Source organism: Danio rerio, chromosome 23, assembly GCF_049306965.1.
Source record: "Danio rerio strain Tuebingen ecotype United States chromosome 23, GRCz12tu, whole genome shotgun sequence".
Classification (NCBI taxonomy): domain Eukaryota; kingdom Metazoa; phylum Chordata; class Actinopteri; order Cypriniformes; family Danionidae; genus Danio; species Danio rerio.
In genome coordinates, this window is record NC_133198.1 from 31,966,764 (window position 1) to 31,986,526 (window position 19,763).

At 35.1% G+C, this 19,763-nt stretch overlaps 1 protein-coding gene across 45 annotated transcripts in view; it reads right to left on the reverse strand.

Moving 5' to 3' along the window:
* casz1 (castor zinc finger 1) overlaps positions 1-19,763 on the reverse strand; it is a 325,550-nt gene that overhangs the window by 76,470 nt on the left and 229,317 nt on the right. For 12 of the 45 annotated variants that reach the window (XM_073939116.1, XM_073939096.1, XM_073939107.1 and 9 more), the window contains one exon: positions 2,702-2,759. The exons of the other annotated variants lie outside the window; for them this stretch is intronic. Coding sequence is in view for 3 of the 12 variants with exons in the window: in XM_073939101.1 (XP_073795202.1) it covers positions 2,702-2,759 (58 nt within the window). In the remaining 9 variants the exon portion in view is untranslated. The remainder of the gene's footprint in view (positions 1-2,701; positions 2,760-19,763) is intronic. 45 annotated transcript variants of the gene reach the window in all.

A 19,763-nucleotide genomic window follows, 5' to 3' on the forward strand; every position in this document is an offset into this window, starting at 1 on the left:
GCGACGCGGTGGCGCAGTGGGTAGCACATTCACTTCACAGTAAGAAGGTCGTGAGCCTCGGCTGGGTCAGTTGGCGTTTCTGTATGGAGTCCAAAGACGTGGTATAGGTGAATTGAGTAAGCTAAATTGTCTGTAGTGTAAGTGTGTATATTACCTAAAGATTCACAAGTAAAAGCAATCTCTACTTCAAAAAATGGCGTCTAAATGTATTTGAATCTCTTTCCAATGGGTTTAATTTCTGACAACCCCAAAAAAACATGATAGTGATTAGCTACTTTTTCTCCATACATTCTCCAGCCGCTAGTGCCCTTTTGCTAGTGTACTTCTAACAGTTTAATCACTTTGTAGTTTTGAAACATATACAACAATGTATATTTAAAATGTATCTATATGGTCATTACAATTGTAAAGTTTGGGGTAGGTAATATTTATCGTTAAAAAAAGTAATTCAAATATGCTAAGTTGCTTGTAAATATTTCTTATTAATACTATTTTGATAGTAAGGGTAAAGTTTTGTGTTGAAAGTGTACTTTTTCAGGATAAACAAAGTTCTAAATATTTCTTTTAAAACATTTATAAAAAAATTAATGCATCTTGTAAAATTATATATGTTATTACTTCAAAACATTAAATATAAAAGTGTATACAATTAAAACATATGTTCTTTCTTATGCAAACTTTCTTTCTTATACTGATGACTCATCTTGCACTACACATTTCTGCCCAATCTATCCTCTCTATAATGAGAACGCCCCGCCCCCTAATTACTCATGCCTTTGACAGCATACTTTAAGCACTAAAAATATATAAATAAATAAAAAATTAACTAAATACTTGAATATATTCAATCCAAATGTATTGTAAAACATAAAAGCAGGGTCAGAAAGCACAGTTTGCAGTAGTGTGATCTGTCTGTACTTCAGCAGGTTTAGTGTCTCTTTACATGTGTATGTTGTAGACACACATCTACCATTAGGTTGAGGAGCTGAACAGCAGGCTAATCTCATTTCAAAGCTTCTCTTCTTCTCCTCATGTGCTGACAGTCCTGGCCGCCTGCACTCTTTATAAATGCTCTGGTAAGGGCTCCATGTTTGCGACACGTGTCAACATTTGACAAAGCATTACTTTTCGTACACAATATCCCGCGCCCGGGCCTCTGAAATGAGGTAGCTAACAAATTAGCTTTTTATGTTTATTTGTGCGTGGGTGTGTTTGAGGAGAGGACGGGCGGAGGGGGAGGCTGTGAGGAGGAGGAGGGGGGAAGCAAAGGACATTTAAGTTAACGTTTCTGTTATGCTGAACTCTTTCTCACCAAATCAGTTGAGTACTCTTATACTAAGTATTGATGTGGTAAGTACCATGATGAAGGGAAAGGGAATTGCATTGTTATTGGATGTATTATCAAAAATATGGTAATATGGCATTAAGTACTGAACACACACACACACACACACACACACACACACACACACACACACAATAAAATCTATAATTTCAATAAAAAGGCTCACTTAAAAAAAGTGCCTCAAACTTTTTGCTAAACTCAAACAAACAAACAAATAAACAATTGGATAAAAGAGATACAACTTCAAAGTTATAGTTGGTTCTCCAGATTTGCAATTAATAGATCTGTTTTTTGAGTGAAAAGTTTGTATTTTTCGTTCTGAACTACCGAAAGCATGTCCTTAAATTTCAAATGTCTCTTAGGTCATTTATTTGCAAAAAATAAATAATAAAATAACCAAAGGCAATAAAAAACCCTTGTTTTTATACTTGAATTTATAGAAGTTGGAAATTCTATAAATTTAAATCTTAAATAATGGATATCATGTTCAGGGGCGGACTTAATTATAAGCGAGCTAAGCAGCCGCCAAGGGCCCCATAGAATTAGGGGACCTTGACCAATGACAAAAAGCCTATATAAATCATAAAGCTTTAAATAAAAAAATTTAGTTAAATTTTATTAAAGTAAATTTTCTATCATATTTTATAAAATCTGTCTATAACCATCAATATTTTAACGTTATTACTTATTTTCAAAACCGGGGGGCCCCATGAATAGTGCAATGCTCCTTCCTTACTGCACATGCAAATATTAAAATCTAATCACAAATATGGCTAATCAACTGCGCATGAACTTGCTCTTTATTTGTGAATGTATTGTATTTCATTTTACATTAAAAACAAAAATGCTTCACTTAAAATATATCAATAAACATGCGGTATATTTACCAAAAAAATCTAAATCTAGAGAGAGAAAATATTTAAAACAAAAGAGAGTGTTTTGAGTTTCAATGCTAGGGCCCCATTTCTGGGGCTGCTCAGGGCCCCCCAAATCACTAAATCCGACCCGATCATGTCATCAAACTAACATTTTACAAAACACACAAATTTTAATGGCAAATCCAGATAGATAGATAGATAGATAGATAGATAGATAAATAGATAGATAGATAGATAGATAGATAGATAGATAGATAGATAGATAGATAGATAGATAGATAGATAGATAGATAGATAGATAGATAGATAGATAGATAGATAGATAGATAGATAGATAGATAGATAGATAGATAGATAGATAGATAGATAGATAGATCATATTATAAAAATATATGTTTGTTTCTGCAAATGAATTGTGGCTGTTTTGGCACAATTTTAGTGCAAAGAGTATTTTTTTTAAAAGGAAAAAAGCACTAACCTTTCAGAGCCACACATCGAGCATTCGATTTCCAAACTGCCACAATACTTGCATGAACCTACATAATAAAACAGTGCCAGTGTCACAATAATCTATGTCTGAGAAAACGGAGCACACTTTTACAGGAACATTCCAATTTTTGTTGGAAATAGGCTCATTTAACAACTCCTCTGGATTTAAATAGTTGAGATTAATCATTTTTAAAATCCCAGGGACTGGCAGAAGCACGCTTAGCTTAGCATAAATCTTTGAATCGTTTTAGACCGTTAGCACCAAAATCTTTTAATATTTTTTCGATTTAAGGTTTGACTATTCTATAACTTTAGGAAAATTTTCAAAACACTTTGGGGATTTGCGTGAGATGCTAATGGTCTAACCTGATTCAATTCTCTATGCTAAGCTAAGCTAAGCTAAAAGTGTTCCCCTAAGACCCTGAGATTGGCTAAATGGATTCAAATGAAACCGTTTAATTTTAGCGTACTTGTAAAATAATGTGGAGTGTTCCTTTAAGCATCACTTACTAGATAAATTACTTTGAAATTGAAACACAGAGTGAAAATGAAAGAAAAAAAAAGAAATTACCTGTTAGGATGTCATACTAAATGTACAAATAAGAAAAAAAAAAAAAAAAACTGGCATATGATGTTACAATTAGTGAAGCGGCAGATAAAGAAGGTGCTAAAGTCACGACTCCCACTGTCTATTGGGCAAACACATTTCTCTAGCCTGAGAGACTGGATAAATACTATTTTATGTATGGCTATATGAATTCAGAGACAGTAATTACAGCGTTCTCTTTAGCTCCCACACAACAGCGCTGGATCTGAGCTGTGACGGCACAAAAGCGCCGTTCAGCTTACTGTACAACCGTAGGTGTATGAGTCACTTGACAGCTCTGGTTCTTGACAAATGAACACCGTGGCGCAGAGGCTTCATTGATCCACTTTTTAAATGTTACATTAATAAGCTGTAAACACTGTGTTAAAACCACTCAATGTTAAGGAAATGACAGGTACTGATAGGATTGCTCTTCCCTGTCGGCTGTGGGTTAGAGGTAAGCGCTGCCGTTTTGAAAGCGATTTCACTATTTGCCACCCCAGCGGATCGCCTCTTCTCTCTTATCAATGTGGCAACAATAACACGCTTGTGTTTCAAACCAAACATTCCCACACTGAATAATAGGCTATGTCTGAGTCCAGCCACCAGCAGCAATTTGTTTACACTGGCCTGATCATAAACTACAACTTCCTACTGAAAAGCCATTTCTGCTTGACTTGATGCTCACAACAGCATATATCAATATGGAGAGATATCAGGCCACACATTTCACACTCAGTTCTTCCTTTTTAGACGGCTGTTAACAATAGTAAACCGCTAGCATGTTTAAATATTTATCTGCAGATTTATTCTGATTCATGTTTCAAAGTGAATGAATGCTTCTTTAGGGTTAAACATAGTCACATTTTGGTTTCATTAGTAACATGAACTAATAATAAACATATTCAAATATTTATCTGTGGATTTGTTTTGATTTATAGAGTGAATTAATATATAATAATATATGCATTTTAATGTTAAAAGTAGTCACATTTTACAATAAGGTTACACTAGTTGATTTTCACTAACATTAACTAATAATGAACAATGACTAATATATTAAAATATGTATCTGTGGATTTATTTTGATTCATAAAGTTAATGAATATATATTAAATGCATTTTTAATGTTAAAAGTAGTCACATTTAACAATAAAGTTACATTAGTTAACCTTTATTAATATAAACAATCACTATTATATTAAAATATATGCAGATTTATTTTGATTCATATAGTATTTCAAAGCCAATGAATATAAATTAAATGCATATTTACAGTTAAAATCTTTCACATTTTACCAAAAAGGTGTCATTAGTAAATATTTACTAACTTGAACTAATGATGAACAATCACTATTTTATAAAAATAGTTATCTGTAGATTTATTTTGATTCATATTATGAATAGATTATATATACACATAATATGTTAGATATAATAATATTTATTTAGAGCTAAAATAAGTAGTCACACTTTAAAATAAGGTTTCATAATTATTAATGTTTGGATTTACTAACATGAACTAATAATGAACAGTACTTGTATAGAATTTATAAATCATTGTTCAATATTTACTAATTCATTATTAATTAGACATAAGTTAATGCACTGAGAACAAACTAACAGTGGATAAATATATTCATTACAGTGGATGTAATGAATATATTGTACATTGTTTGTTTATGTTAGTAAATATACTGTATCTAACATGTTAGTTATATTTAGGTTTTTGTAATATTAATAATGTTAACCAACATTAACCAATTCAACCTTATTGTAAAGTGTTGGCAAATAAGTTTAGTCAAATTCAGGGCAACGATAATGATTGTTTAGCGATGTGACTGCTCTCATTTTTCTTTTTAAATAAGGTTTTGTGTTTGTCTTTATCGAGGTCACCGTGACCACAGCATTTGCTGGATATCCCTGCCTCTGTGCCCACAGCCATCATGTCAATCAATGCATCTTCTAATTAAAATGATCTGTTGCCTAAATGTGACGCACTTACACAAATAAGCACACAAACTAGGGTCACACTAATGTACATGTTTTCCACACCTTCAGAGCAATGGATTTTACTTGAATTTCTGTTCCGTTTTGAATTATTGATTAAATATTAAAATATCGAAATTAACTCATACAAATATAATAAATGGCACATTTTATATTTAATGCAAAAAAAAAAAACTTTTTTTTTTCAGCACTGGATATTTGGAAAGGAATAATGTGATTTCTATAGCTGGAGCTTCTTCATAGAAAAAAATTGTTTAAATTAAACATAAATAATAATAATAATAATAAAAAATAATAATAAAGAGATTAATAATAATAATAATAATAATAGCGATGATACCAATAATAATAATTATTATAATAATAACAATAAAATAAAATAATAATAACAATTAAAATAAAATAATAATAATAACAATAATGACAACAACAACAACAACAACAATAATAATAATAATAATATTAATAATAATAATAATAATAATAATTATTATTATTATTATTATTATTATTATTATAAAAATATATATAGTTTTCTAATTTGTTTAATCAAAAGTATCTCTAATTGTATTATTATTTTTTATTATAACTTCAGTAAATATTGTGATTTTTATGGCAGGAACTTTTTTCTTAAAAATAATTATATTTAGTAAAAAAATTCAAATTAACAATTAAATAGTTTTTTAATTTGTTTAACTGGAAACTTTAGTCTTCTAATTTAATTATTATTATTATTATTATTATTATTATGAATATGAAGTGCTGTACATTTAAAGCTTCACAAATGCACAGATTAAGAAAAAGAAAATGACCGCCCAGCGAAATAGAGACGAGTCAACGTAAGGATAGAGGTCTGGTCAAAGCTTGCCCAGACTAACAGAGCAATAAAGCATCATGTCCACGCACAGAGGCTTTAAAAAGCACAATTAAGAAGGACCCAGGTTAATAATTAAAATGCATAATTATTGACCCCTGTTTCAGTTCCTCGCAAAGTACTTTAGATCGGTAAAACGGAGAGAACAGAAGGGAGGTGTCTCTAATGCACTCTTTCCTGCTTGAACTTCCTTTTACAACCTAAAGTGCCAGTCCTCTATTGAGATTTCCACTTAATGAGGGTCCGTCACAAATAATAAGAAAAATAAAAAAATAAAAAAAGAGACCATCAACAAGCATTACAATCACCCACCCCTCACCCAACTGCTTTCAGTGCCAATGCCCACCCGGAGAGCCAGGCCAGACAGGGGAAATTTGAGGGTTAACTGTCCCTTAGGGGGCTATCAATGCATGGAGAAACCATCACTGCTGGTGCCCCCCTCCACCACCCCATTCTTGTCTGACAACCAGGCCCTAACAGATTAACATGCAGTCAAGAGTGATATATTTCCTGCCAAGTAGTCAAATCACTGCTGTATAATGATTTTGTGTGTGGGAAGACACAAGAGGGACACTCTTAATTAAGAGGAAATATTTGTTTTGGGGTTATGAATCCGGCTGATTCTGATTGGTCCACTTGCAGCGACACTATTTAAATAGGTCAGTCGGGTGATAAATTGTCATTTTGACACATTAAAACTGTGACGTCAAGAGGCTGGAGGAGAAAGAGGGATCAGCCGAAGAGGTCAGAATGAAATGGCCCAGTTCAAATGGAGGCCACTGAAATTACCAGGAGAGTTCTTCAAAATCCTGAATGCCAAGGGCAGGTGGATTAAGGTATTAAAACAATCGCATTTCAGTCTTGAAATAGTCCTGCACACGACTCAGCATCAAGCCTATCTGTTCAAGATCAGGTGCGAGCGAATTCGCACCACGCGCAAGATCTGCTGTAAACATCAGCGGAAAGCTAATGCGAGCAATGATTATGGCAAACAATGCTATGGTGGGAAGAAAGTTAACTGTAAATGTACCCAGATGGTGAGCTCCCTCAGACTGACATTTTCCCAATGGTATGCTCACAGAATTTGAGCGAATGTAACAATTGAGCATTTCAGTGTGTTATTTTTTTCCCTCCTCTTCTAATTAATATCAGAGAGCTGGCTGGAAGGGAGACGAAAGACAAGGGTTACGCTAAAGTTCAGTCCTGAATCTATTTACAGTGGCGAATTAATAAGAACCGGAGGTGATAATAGTGCCGACACATTCAAACATTTGGGTGAGTGATTTTAATTTAATCAAAGCCATTTAGTACAAGTCTATTATTTTGTGCTACAACTGTAGTGCAGGGAGAAAAAAACAATCCTTTTCCCTAACTTTCTGCTATTAGAGTGGATGGAAGCTCATGATTTCTTTATACACTACTATTTTAACTAATACCATGTTGATTGTCAAGTCTGTGAAGTGTATGTGCTAATTTATGACTGTTCCCTATATATGACTGAGGAAATGTTTGAGAGAAAAGACTCTTAATACGTCAAAATTTCTATTAGCGAACTCCCTGCCATCACGGGACTGTTTCTGACTTTCTGACACTTTCTTCACAAGACCAAGAGATATTTCTTACATATCTCTGTCAAACGCACAACCCTCAACCTAAATACAGGCATTCAAACTCTAAGCTTCTAAGCAACTCAAACTATGTCTTTTTTTAGGAAAATTAAGAAAATACATTTTAAAAAATAAATAAATTAAATTAAGTGAAAAATGTATAGCAAAATTAGGGGGGGGGGGGGGGGTGCAATCTGCGCCGCTTGTAATGCTGGTAATTTAGTTGAGCTGTGAAGAAATTTAAGCCTCTTAGTGTAATACGAACCATCTGTGATATTGCTACCTGCAAAGGAGCTGTGAATTTAAGGTCTATGTGCATCCACAGCCATACTGTACCCTTGGAATGAACAGAAAATGACAGCAGAAAACAAGGAGAGAGAGAGAGAGAGAGAGAGAGAGAGAGAGAGAAAGAGGGAGAGAGAGAGCAACCTGTGCCCTTCAGTCTCAGTTAAGGCACAGCTAACCAAGTCTGACAGCTGCCGGCTCCTTGACAATTGGGGTCAGTTAGAGGAAAAGTAGCTCAAGTTTTCATGGCTTTGCAGGAGATGTTCAGGAGCAACTGCCCACCGCAGCATCAAAGGGGATTAGAGGCCGTGGCCATCTGCTGCCAGGACAGGCCATGGGCCTTTCATGTCCTTCTTGGAGAGAAAGGCAATCCTTCCTTCGTACAGTTTTAAGTCCCACCGTAGGGCAGGAAGGGTCTAGCATAGAGGGACATTGGCAATTAGGGTAAAAATCAGTACGAAAAAAATGTAGGCTAATAATAGCACAGGGATTGTGTTGGCATCTGCTTAATCTCAAAATGACAAACAAATATGCACACATGAGCAAAATCACACATAATCTAGGATATAGCAATGACCTTATATGTACTTTTAAGTCACTTATAACTTTTGTTTAAATTTTATAAACACCCAACTACAAAGAATTATCTAACAACCAATCAGAATTTCGTGGCAAGGTCTAAACACAACATATGTAACACCCAGAGTTCTCTAGCAATCACCTACACGGCCTTGACATTGACTTGCCAACCAAACAGAACCGTCTAATCACTGCTAGGAACCACCTAACAACATTCGTCATGAGGCACAACCATGCAGATGCAAGAGTGTATGTTGGAATGGCCAAAGCCAGTCTTTGAACACTCAAGAGCAAGTCTATAACATCAGATGATTTTGCTAAACTAATATAATATAGTAATGCAAAGGCATAAGCTAATATGACATTAAAAAGTTACATAAGTTTGCCACGAAGGAAAGGTAATCCCATTTTTTAGGACATTTAGATCTTGCTATTTGTTTATTGCAACTAGAGGCTTTATAATTTTGTGGCATGTTGAAAAACTCGTTTGTTTTTACCATGAGTGATGACATGTTGACCTTTCCAAGATGGCAGAGAAGTCATTGTGTCTGGAGTGGTCGTTTGTGGCATCTACATATGCAAATCTCTAGCCAGAACCTCCCTAATATCTTAAGTATAACATGCTTCCTCGGCTTTCTGTGTTCTGAATCTAATTTTTTCTCTCTCGCACACTTATTGACAAGCTGTGCCAACATTTCTCTTTCAGCAGCTAATTTGTTTTGGGTCTCGTTCCTGGCCTCCCCCCATGACTGTTACCTCAATAGTCTGCTACCTTTCAGCTCAGCAGCTCAGCACTTGACCCGCCGTCGTCGCTTATTTCCAGCGCTCTAATTGTCGTTTAATCACATATCAACCTGTCACTTAAAGAGCCCCTTTTTCAATTGCAGGAATTTGCATATTGTGTGAAACTAATTTCTATCAAAAGCTCTGCTGGCTGTAAAAGCGTGCCTCTAGCCGAGCTCGCTCTCTCGCTCTCTCCTCCAAAGTGCCTGATATTCTCCATCCTGAGTACAGGTTTGTTAACAGCCTCACACATATGGTGACAGGAGAGATAAGAAGCTGAGAGCACGAGACAGAAGGTACCAGTAAAAACATGATGTCATAATGGAGGGGTAGGGTGGGCAACCGCTGGGGTTAATATCACCCTCCACTCAACGGTAATGGCACACATAGGGAGCGCTCGTTCCATTACAAGTGTAGGCCAAACGGCTGCTCCCGTCTCTGCAACTCACTTTGGGATTTGATGATCCTGGCCATTTTTTTGAACGGAGGGTCCTCGTAGTGACGGTCCTCCAGAGATGAACAAGTTTAATTACGGAGAGGAGGGAAGCTCTTTGTTCCACCTTTTATTTTATTAATTGATAAAGGGGAGCGGAAGGGGGACAAGGAAGAGGGAGTGTTTTCAGAGGGGTTTAATCCCGTTAGAGGCACCCGTCCGTACCTCAGCCTCACTGGGACCCTACACCAGCTTTTCACCTCCACCCCCCAGTTTCCTTCAACCTCTGCAGGGCTGGTACTCCACATGATGTTCTATAATAAAAAGGTCTTTCATAGACCAGATGAGGCCTGCAGATGCCATCCAGAGAAGACATGATCATACCTAGTACCTCAAGCAAAACATATCCAACATCTTTACACTGTAAAATAACTAGATCACTGATAAATCAAGGCCAAGTAATTTTAAGTCAAATTAAAAGGGGTATAGGGTTGGCAGTGATATCCTTGTGGGTAAGTGTGTCGACGTACAGTATAACACTGCGGTGTTCACAGTGGCCGAAGTTCTATTCCCGGCACAAGGTCCTTTGCTGATCTTTGTCCCTTCTTACTGCTTTCCACAAATTCCTGTCTCCCTTTGCAAGGTCTCTAATAAAGGTTAAAAATCCCTAAAAATTAGGGATGTCCAGATCTGATCACATAATCAAAAATCGATCACGCAGTTTTTAGACTCGATGTTCAGATGTTATCTCTCGATCAGGATTCGAATATATGTGTGAGTGTGTGTGTGTATATATATATATATTTCTCATTATTTTTAACACTTCTATAGTTATGCAGTGGCACAAAGTTAGACCTCTTTCTTAACACACAGAAATAGCAACGCATACGGCATGACATCACTTCGTAGCAGAGATGTTATTGTTTAAATGCCGGCAAAGTAGATCATGGAAGCAGCTTGAAGCAGAAAGCACAGGTATGTCTGTGGTCTGGCGTTATTATAAAGTTGATGATGACAACATTGCAATAGCAAACTGTGATATATCTAAACTTGGGATTGCCTGCCAGGTATTTTAAGTTGAGGTGCTTTTTGTTTTTATATTCGACTTCTTTCATATTTACTGTTACACTAAAGTCCAAAAGTGAATCATTTTGTTTATTAATTTTTGTCCACTGAAGTGCTCTGTTTTTTAACTGAGTTTTTGAATGCTAAAATAAAGTGAACTAAATAAAAAATAAGGACCATCCTGGATCTGTTTTTTTGCTCTTTATTTTTAAAAATGTATAGTAGAAGTATCGGATGGGGTTTCGGTATCGGTAGATACTCAAAATCAAATGACTCAGACTCAAAAGCAAAAAAAATCTGATTGAGGCATCCCTACTAAAAATGTAATTTAAAAAAGGAGTATAGAGAATTCTGAAATCTTAGTGAAACTGGTAGCCATTAAATACGTATACGATGACAGTGGATATAAATATGTTTGCACAAACTCAAAACTACAAAACATGGCTATAAATATTTTTTCCATAATTATTTGTCTTGATATTCAGATTATATTATCATTCTAAGTTTTTCAATCATCAGGTTGTCAAGTATCACCTTTCAAATGTTTAATATTTGGGTACACCTATAGTAAAAAAAACCTGGTTCCATCAGGTAATCTTCATATTGGCAGGAGGTGGATGAACTGAAGCACTGTCAATATCACAAAAGTCCACACTTCATCTACTAATACACACTAAGTTAGTCCCAACCCTGATGAGTTGGCTCGGTGAAGGGTTCATCTCAACCTGACCAAGTTCCCTGTCATTTTTTTTCCAACAAGGAGTCAGGATGTCTCAAAACTGTCAAAAGCATTTTCCACAAAGCTGAAGAGAGGGACAAGGGGGAGATGTTAAAAAAAAACCTTACGCACAGACATACGCACCAACACAGACACACTCGCATGTACGCACTCAACAGGCTGTCAGGTAAATTAGATCTGAAAGCTGACAATTTCTGACCATATTTCCTTGATTATTTCGAACAAATGCACACCAGCCGCTCTAAGGAGATTAAAGTGACATAAAAGTCTCAAGTGGGAGGAGGGAGGGCAGAGAATCCAGGTCACCCCCATTTGTCCCCCTGCCTGACAGCAGCTATATCGCTATCCAATCCAATAAAAATCCCCCCTCCTTTTGCTTTAATTAATTTTACAGCTAGCTTGCTTAATTACTTTCAATCAAAATCCTCTTGCCATCACAAAATTAGAAATGGTTCAACTCCATTAGTCTAAATTCTTCATTTACATACACAAAGACTGTCAGCTCTTGCTAAGCAAACGGCCTCTCGCCTGATGAGATTGTTTTTTTTTTTCTCTTTCCCTTCACTCTCTCTCTCTCTGCCCTCTCCTTCTCTCTCTCTCTCTCTGTCTCTCTCTCTCCCTCCCTCTGTCTCTATCACAAGTCTCTCTAATCATAAACATGTTCGGTGTTAGAGGAGGAAAGTGATGGGGATGTTCAAAACTAACTTTCAGAATAGACTGAATGGCTAGTTGACTAATCGGAAGTCCTGTATAATTAGATTGATTCAGGTTCACCTGACCCTTTAGAGGGGGCATTTGAACAAGACGCAACCAAGTGCAAACGAATAACGGAGAATGGAGGAGTCAAAAAAACTAATTTAAATTCATAAATAATAAATAAATAATTAAATAAAGTCATCCAATTTCCATAAATTCCAAATAATTGGATGTCTTTTGGCCTTTGAATTATTTTTATTTTAAGTAGTATGATCTTATTTACACTATAAATAAATAAATAAATAAATAAATAAATAAATTTTTATTTATGAATTGTAAATTCATTGTATTTATTATTATTATTATTATTACTATAATATTTTATAATAATAATAATAATAACTATTACTATTGTTGTTGCTGTTATTATTAATATTATTTTATATCATTATTATTATTATTGTTGATGTTGTTGTTGTTGTTGTCATAATTATTATTATTATTTTATCAGTTTTTAAATGTAATAAATAAATAATACATTTATTTAGCAATTATAGCAAAAATAATAATAACTATTATTGTTATTATTATTACTATTATTATTATTATTATTATTATTATTATTATTATTATTATTACTTTTTCGCCAAATAAACACATGCTTAATATCATACAACTTGTTTTGATTGTACCACTATACTTTTGAACAGAATGTCATATGACAAAGACATGCTGGTGAAAAAGACATGCTGGTACAAAAAGTAAAAGTTCACTAAATTTGTAAGTTTGCAACTTTTAACTTCTTGTTTCCTATCTACAAACACAGAATATGAACAAAATTATTTGACCTAAATATAATCTTTTAACAGGAACAAAAGAATTTGCCTCATATCGAAACAAGGAATCCTTGAATCAGACAATTACTGCTTGAAGTACAGCAACAAACATACAAGTATGATCATTTTATTTTACAAAGCTTTTAATCTGTCTTAATATTCATAAAACAAAAAAAAAAAATCTCTATCGTACATCAACACTCTTTTTCCCTTTACAGGTAGATACAAGTTCAATACAGTTCAATACAAGTCAGAGTTTTGCCTTTCTGTATGTATTTTCCCCAATTTCTGTTTAACAGAGAGAAGAAAACATTTCCAAACATAATAGTTTTAATAGCTAATAGTTATAATAACTGATTTCTTTTAACTTTGGCATGATGACAGGACTTAATATTTTATTAGATATTTTTAAAGATACTAGGATTTAGCTTAAAGTGACATTTAAAGTCTTAACTAGGTTAATTAGGTTAACTTAATTAGGTTAACTAGGCAAGTTAGGGTAATAAGGCAAGTCATTGTTTAACAATAGTTTGTTCTGTATACACCTGAACAAAAAAAAAATGCTTAAAGAGGCTATAATAATATTGACCTTAAATGGTTTTTAAAAAATTAAAAACTGCATTTACTCTAGCCAAAAAAAAACAAATAAGACTTTTTCCAGAAGCTGTGAAAACATCCTTGCTCTGTTAAACATCATTTGGAAATAAAAGAAGAAAAAAAAACAGGCTAACTACCTGTATAAAGTTTTCTTGTTGACAAATCAAAAAAGAAGCAGGAAAATGAAGCGTCTTAATTGTCTGAATAGACAGATTATAGTGTTCCCAATTAAGCCTCAAACACCTGCCTTTTAGGATGGAGCCACACAGGCAACCATCATCTATGCATGCCCAGCTCTGGATGTGAAATTCAGAGGCCACACAATAATTTTTCCAGTGGTGACGCGTCCTCTCCATCACACTCAGTGCCCAAGGCCTGCACATCAACAGAAATTAAGGACATGCAGACACACAGTTAGTAGGCTGGCCATAGAATCCACCCCCAGCCCTCCTCAAATAAACTAGGGCCCTGTAATAATGACAAAATCAAAGCAGGCCCTCGCTGGTGCTCTGGACGTCCCCGAGCATCAACCCTGATATTCACACACACACACACACACACACACACACAAAATGCTGACTCTCATGCGCTACGTTGTTTTGTTTGCCCTCACTTTCCTTGACCACACGCATACAAAGCCGCAAACACTCACTAACTGGGATGAGCTTTGATCTGTTGTCTGTGCGCTAAACATATTATCTTTCAGCTGCTCGCCTCTTGCTGCTGATGATGCAGAGAGAAAGTGACTTTGGAAAAGACTCGTTTGCAGGGTTTCATTTCAGACGCTTCATGACACTTTCTAGTCAGGCTGAGTGTCTGCAGGTTGGACATCCTGACGGGGAACAACCTGAAACTTGTTTTATTTATTTTGTGTCAATAAAGCTTATTATTAACAAAAATGAATATGCATTTTCTTTACATTTTAAAAATATTTTTCTATATATTATATTAGGAACTGACTTCTAAATTTAAATTTACTGAAATAAAAACTTTTATAATTTTTTTTTCTAGCTCAAATAAGTTTCATTTCATATTGTTGAGTACAAAAAATAGGTTAACACAATATAATATAATATAATATAATATAATATAATATAATTAGTTTTTTTGTTCTTTTATGTAAATGCAGTTTCAATTTATTTTTATATTTTTACATTACTTTTAAATTAATTTTAGTTGTTTTAGTTTTCTTTGTTGTTATATATCTTATTTATAACCAAAACAATTTGTTTAATATAACAATAAAAAAATACTTTGCACTAACTCTCCTTTTTCACTTGTAAATGTACCATATAATGGACACAACATCTAAACTTTTTACAGCATCAGGAGGCAGAGATGGAGAAAGACCCTAAAGGAGGGGGGCATTGGGTCTCTGGCTGGTGTTGAGCATCAGTTCTGCCTCCTTCTGAGTGCCAGCAGTGTTTCTCTACCAGCCCTGCTCACTTGGGCTTAAGCTAATTCTGTCACATCGCTCCACGCTGCCCATGCTGAGCCTCCTCAAACACTGCGCTGCACCTCTCCTCTAAGGAGGGTCTTGCTCCTACCGGCACAGCAAGACAGAGCATTGCTCCATCATGAACCTCCAGTTCATTTTAGTGGAGTTAAATAACATGCCTGTCTGTCTCTGACTTTTCTACTCCATGTCTTCACTGCATAAAATCATGTGTAATAAAATGAAGATTACATAAATCCTAATAACCTATATTTTTCATAAACAATGTAATAAATAAGAGTAAAAAAACTTTAAAATAGTTCATTAAAATTAAATAATAAAATAAATAAAAAAAAAAAAATATATATATATATATATATATATATATATATATATATATATATATATATATATATATATATATATATATATAAAATTTAATATAAGAAAAATTTTATATAGTCAATTGAAAATATAAATAAATAAATATAATACACAATAAAAACAAATCATCCTCTGAGCAACATGATATATAAGTGTTATGTTTTTGTTATTTTTATTCAAACCATCACCCTCCCAAAAAAAAAAAAAAATTGTGTGCTAAAAAGCGAAACAGACCACAGCTGAGTAAATTTGTATTATATTATTGTGAGATTGCAGAACATGGCGTGTTGAGAAATAATTGGTATTCCAAAGAAAGATTATAAAATATGATTACATTCAAATCATGCAGTGACACCGCACGCTGCAAAATAACAGCACAAAGGCACATTCATTACGCGCACAAAACAGCATAAAGACAGAAATGTAAACAGTGAGCTGGAGAACTGTCCCCTCATTGTTCATCTGACTGCACATACATAGAAAAACAGTGTTTTCCCTTTATCCAATTATTTAATGAGAAAGAGAATTTGCCCCAATTCCCTCATTCTACAATGTCTGACATGCTATACTACACAAAACAAACACACAAGTTAAAAAACATCCCAGACTTTCTCTTTAAATCTCCCAGACGCTCATTGTTCGGGAGAGTTTTTCAGATGATTTTAGCCGTGATTTAATGTAGCTTGTTAAAGAGTGATGATGTCAGCACAATAGAGGAGCCTCTAAATCCGCCACATTCACCCAAAATGCCTCGATGAGATAATCACGGGTGACGTCTGCGAAAACACTTATTATATTCGCCCATCGCCTGGCTGAAGCTGCTAAAACTCATCAGCGTTATTCCCTATTTCTCTCTGGGAACGAGAAGGGGGGACGAGAGAGAGAGAGAAAAAGATGATCCGAACTTTGAGGGAAACTTTTTCTTTTTTGTTTAAAGCGACAGGACTCTTTTTCCAGTATACGATACACGCAGCTTTGATGCCTTTTATAAACATCTTGTTTTTGGGGAATGTTGAATCTTGTCCCTCTTTTTGCACACAGGCTTTACCCAAAGTCCCATAAAAGGCTTGGAGCTGACAACTCAGCACTGGAGATAAGAAAAGGATCAACCTGAGCCTTTCTCATAGCTTAATTTATTTTAAATCCCGGCTCTATTTACTCAGCGCAGGCCAGCAGTCATTGTCCACCTAAACCTAGAGAAACCAATCAGCGCTCGGAAGTGTGGCTCCTCTATGAAACTAGTCAGGTGTTTATATGTATATGTCAATAATCGGAGGTGCTCGGGCCTGAGTTGTGAGTCTGTTGGGTCTCCCTGTAGTGTGAGTTAATAATGAGAGCGTGATGTGGAGGTGAGGTCCTAATCCTCCGGCCTCCACCCGGCCCCTGTTTATCATCCGCCATTGAGGGAGGGGGAAGTACTCTAAGACAGGAGATCTTCTCCGATGCGCCAGCACTTTAACCTGGCCTGTTATTAAAACTCTAATCTGTTAAACATGTCAATGTTAGCACTTTTAGCGTGATTAATAAAGCGAGACATAAAGCGAGACTCCAGAGTGCTGCGCAGGCCTTTCTGTTGCCTTGGGTTGTTTGTTTTGTTTTTCTGTTTGGCTCATAAACGGTTTGAATCATGCCTAATTCTGCAGGCATTCTTTTGGAGTGCACCTCACGCCATTCACTTCACATTTATTAACATTGAAGACATGTTTCATGCTAAGCAGGACGTATATCTTCATAGAGCAAAGGCAGAAAGATAAAAAAAATGGTGGTGGGATGCAAGTATCAAATTGGCAGTTTTCGATTGTGAAAGAGTGTATGGGCTTGCTGAGAAAATAGGGTTGATGCACAGCAACGGTACTGAGGCGGAGGGGGAGACTTAAAGGATGTGATTTATCTGAGCTTGATTGCGTGTTAATCGAGGTTACGTGTATTAAGTGGAATCTAATTGGAACAGACACTGGCAGCCTGACAGATCGACATGATGCAGATGGATTGAGAGAGAGAGAGAGAGAGAGAGAGAGAGAGAGAGAGAGAGAGAGAGAGAGAGAGAGAGAGAGAGAGAGAGAGAGAGAGAGAGTGAGTGAGTGAGTGAGTGAGTGAGTGAGTGAGTGAGTGAGTGAGTGAGTGAGTGAGTGAGTGAGTGAGTGAGTGAGTGAGTGAGTGAGTGAGTGGGTGAGACAGAGAGAAAGTGAAAAAGGGACAGCGTAAGTGTAAATATGAAGCTACTAAAAGTAAAGTGTAAACATAAATACTGGAATTTGTAAATAACCTACTGGAATTACAGTCAAAAGTGGAAATAAAAATTTTTACAATGAACAAAAAAATGTACTTTGTTCTAGACTAAAAACAACTGTAATGTAAATTATTGAAAATGTCAATTCCAAACAACTTCCTTTTCTGATGACGTCAGTAATGCCCCCTAAGATATTAATAGAATTTTATTACAAAAATGGCATCAACTACGTTTCCATCCAATTACTATGTGAATTTTGGATGTGCTCATAAAAAAAAAATTGGTTAATGGAAATAGCAAGATGAGCATAAATTTTTTAAATGCGCATAAAAATATATGCACATACTGAGTAAGATAAACTTTTTTAATCGATAAGAAAAGATGCACATGAACTACAATATAGAAACACTTTTTACCAAACAAATTCCAGTATGTGCATAAAAAAAGTTTTGTTATAAGAGATCATGTGATGATAAAAAAAAAAGTGTGAGAATGGACAAACCAAGCAGCTGAGCACATTGTAAAACATCTGAAATGTTGTTTTGGTCATATGAAAATGCTGTAACCATTTCAGTATAAGTGTTTATACTTATTATATTGTTAATTGCCTCCAGCTTGTCAAGAGCATCTGTGCTCCGCGTCTCACACCTTGAAACACCACCATGCGTTCATTGTGTGTTGGCATACTGTCTTCTAATGCACAAGTCATTTATTAAATGTAGAAAAGATTCACGCAGCTTCTCCTACTGCGTTAAATTCCGTTTTTACTTTTGATATTTGGCGCCAGTTAATCAGGAAGTGACGATTTTGTTCTGTTTGACTACTTGGATGGAAAAACTGCTTTTTTCGCATGTCTTATATGCGATATTTCAGTTTTGCGCATACATTAATTCGCATCTTTGGATGAAAACATAGCTATTATTTAATATTGCCCTCTAAAATCTGCATTACTACCATTATTCTCTGCAACATTTACTTTTTGCCCTCAGTAAGTGATTTTCAAGTGAATTATTATTATGTTTATTATTTTTTATTTATTTTTAAGAGATTTTAGGGTTGAAATGAAAGTCGGTTGGATTCAGAGTTGTTTTGTATCCCATTGAACCTCATTGTATGAGGGGAAAAAATAATATCAATGTAATATCAATAAACAAGTAGTAATGTCAATGCAATTTCTTTTCTGAAAGTCTAGTAAGATTCTAGAAGACACAATTCCACCAGCCACGCAGCTTCAGTTGTAGGCATTGGCCGGTATGTGATTCTAATGGTGTGATAACCTTGAATAAATATATTACGGTTTTACGGTATTGTGATTACTGCCCTAAATGACACTCTTATTTTAATGTCTGAGAAAAAAACAACAGCTTTTTCTCCATTTGGACACAATATATTTTAATTTGGAAAACATTCAAAATATTCTGACACAGTAAACATGTCAGGCTAAATAATTCAAATAAATTATTCACTTTTGCTGTTTTCGTTAGTTTCAAAAACACTGATTTCTTTATCATTTAAAACGGCATCTTTGAATATCTTTTCTGCCTAAAAAAACCCTAAAACCTATTTTAGATATACCGTAAGAGTGGTATAACAGAAATATTTGCATTTTTTTAAACCCTGACTTTTCCAAATCGCAGTATACCTTGAAAACAGGTATCGTCCCATGCCTAGTCAGTGGTCACAAACATTTATTTATGTTTTATTGGAAACAAGGGGAAAAAATATCCTCCCCTTAAAAAAAAGGGCCAGCTGCTCCAGTACATCTCACCTCTGGGAGCCAACTGCCCATGTGCACTCAGATCACCAGCTTTTTCTATCCCAGAAGACAACTGGTTTGAAGGCCCTTGCTTTAAATCCAAAGCATTCACCCTATGACTGAGTGCCCTTTGCAACATTAGTCAGAAAAAAAGGC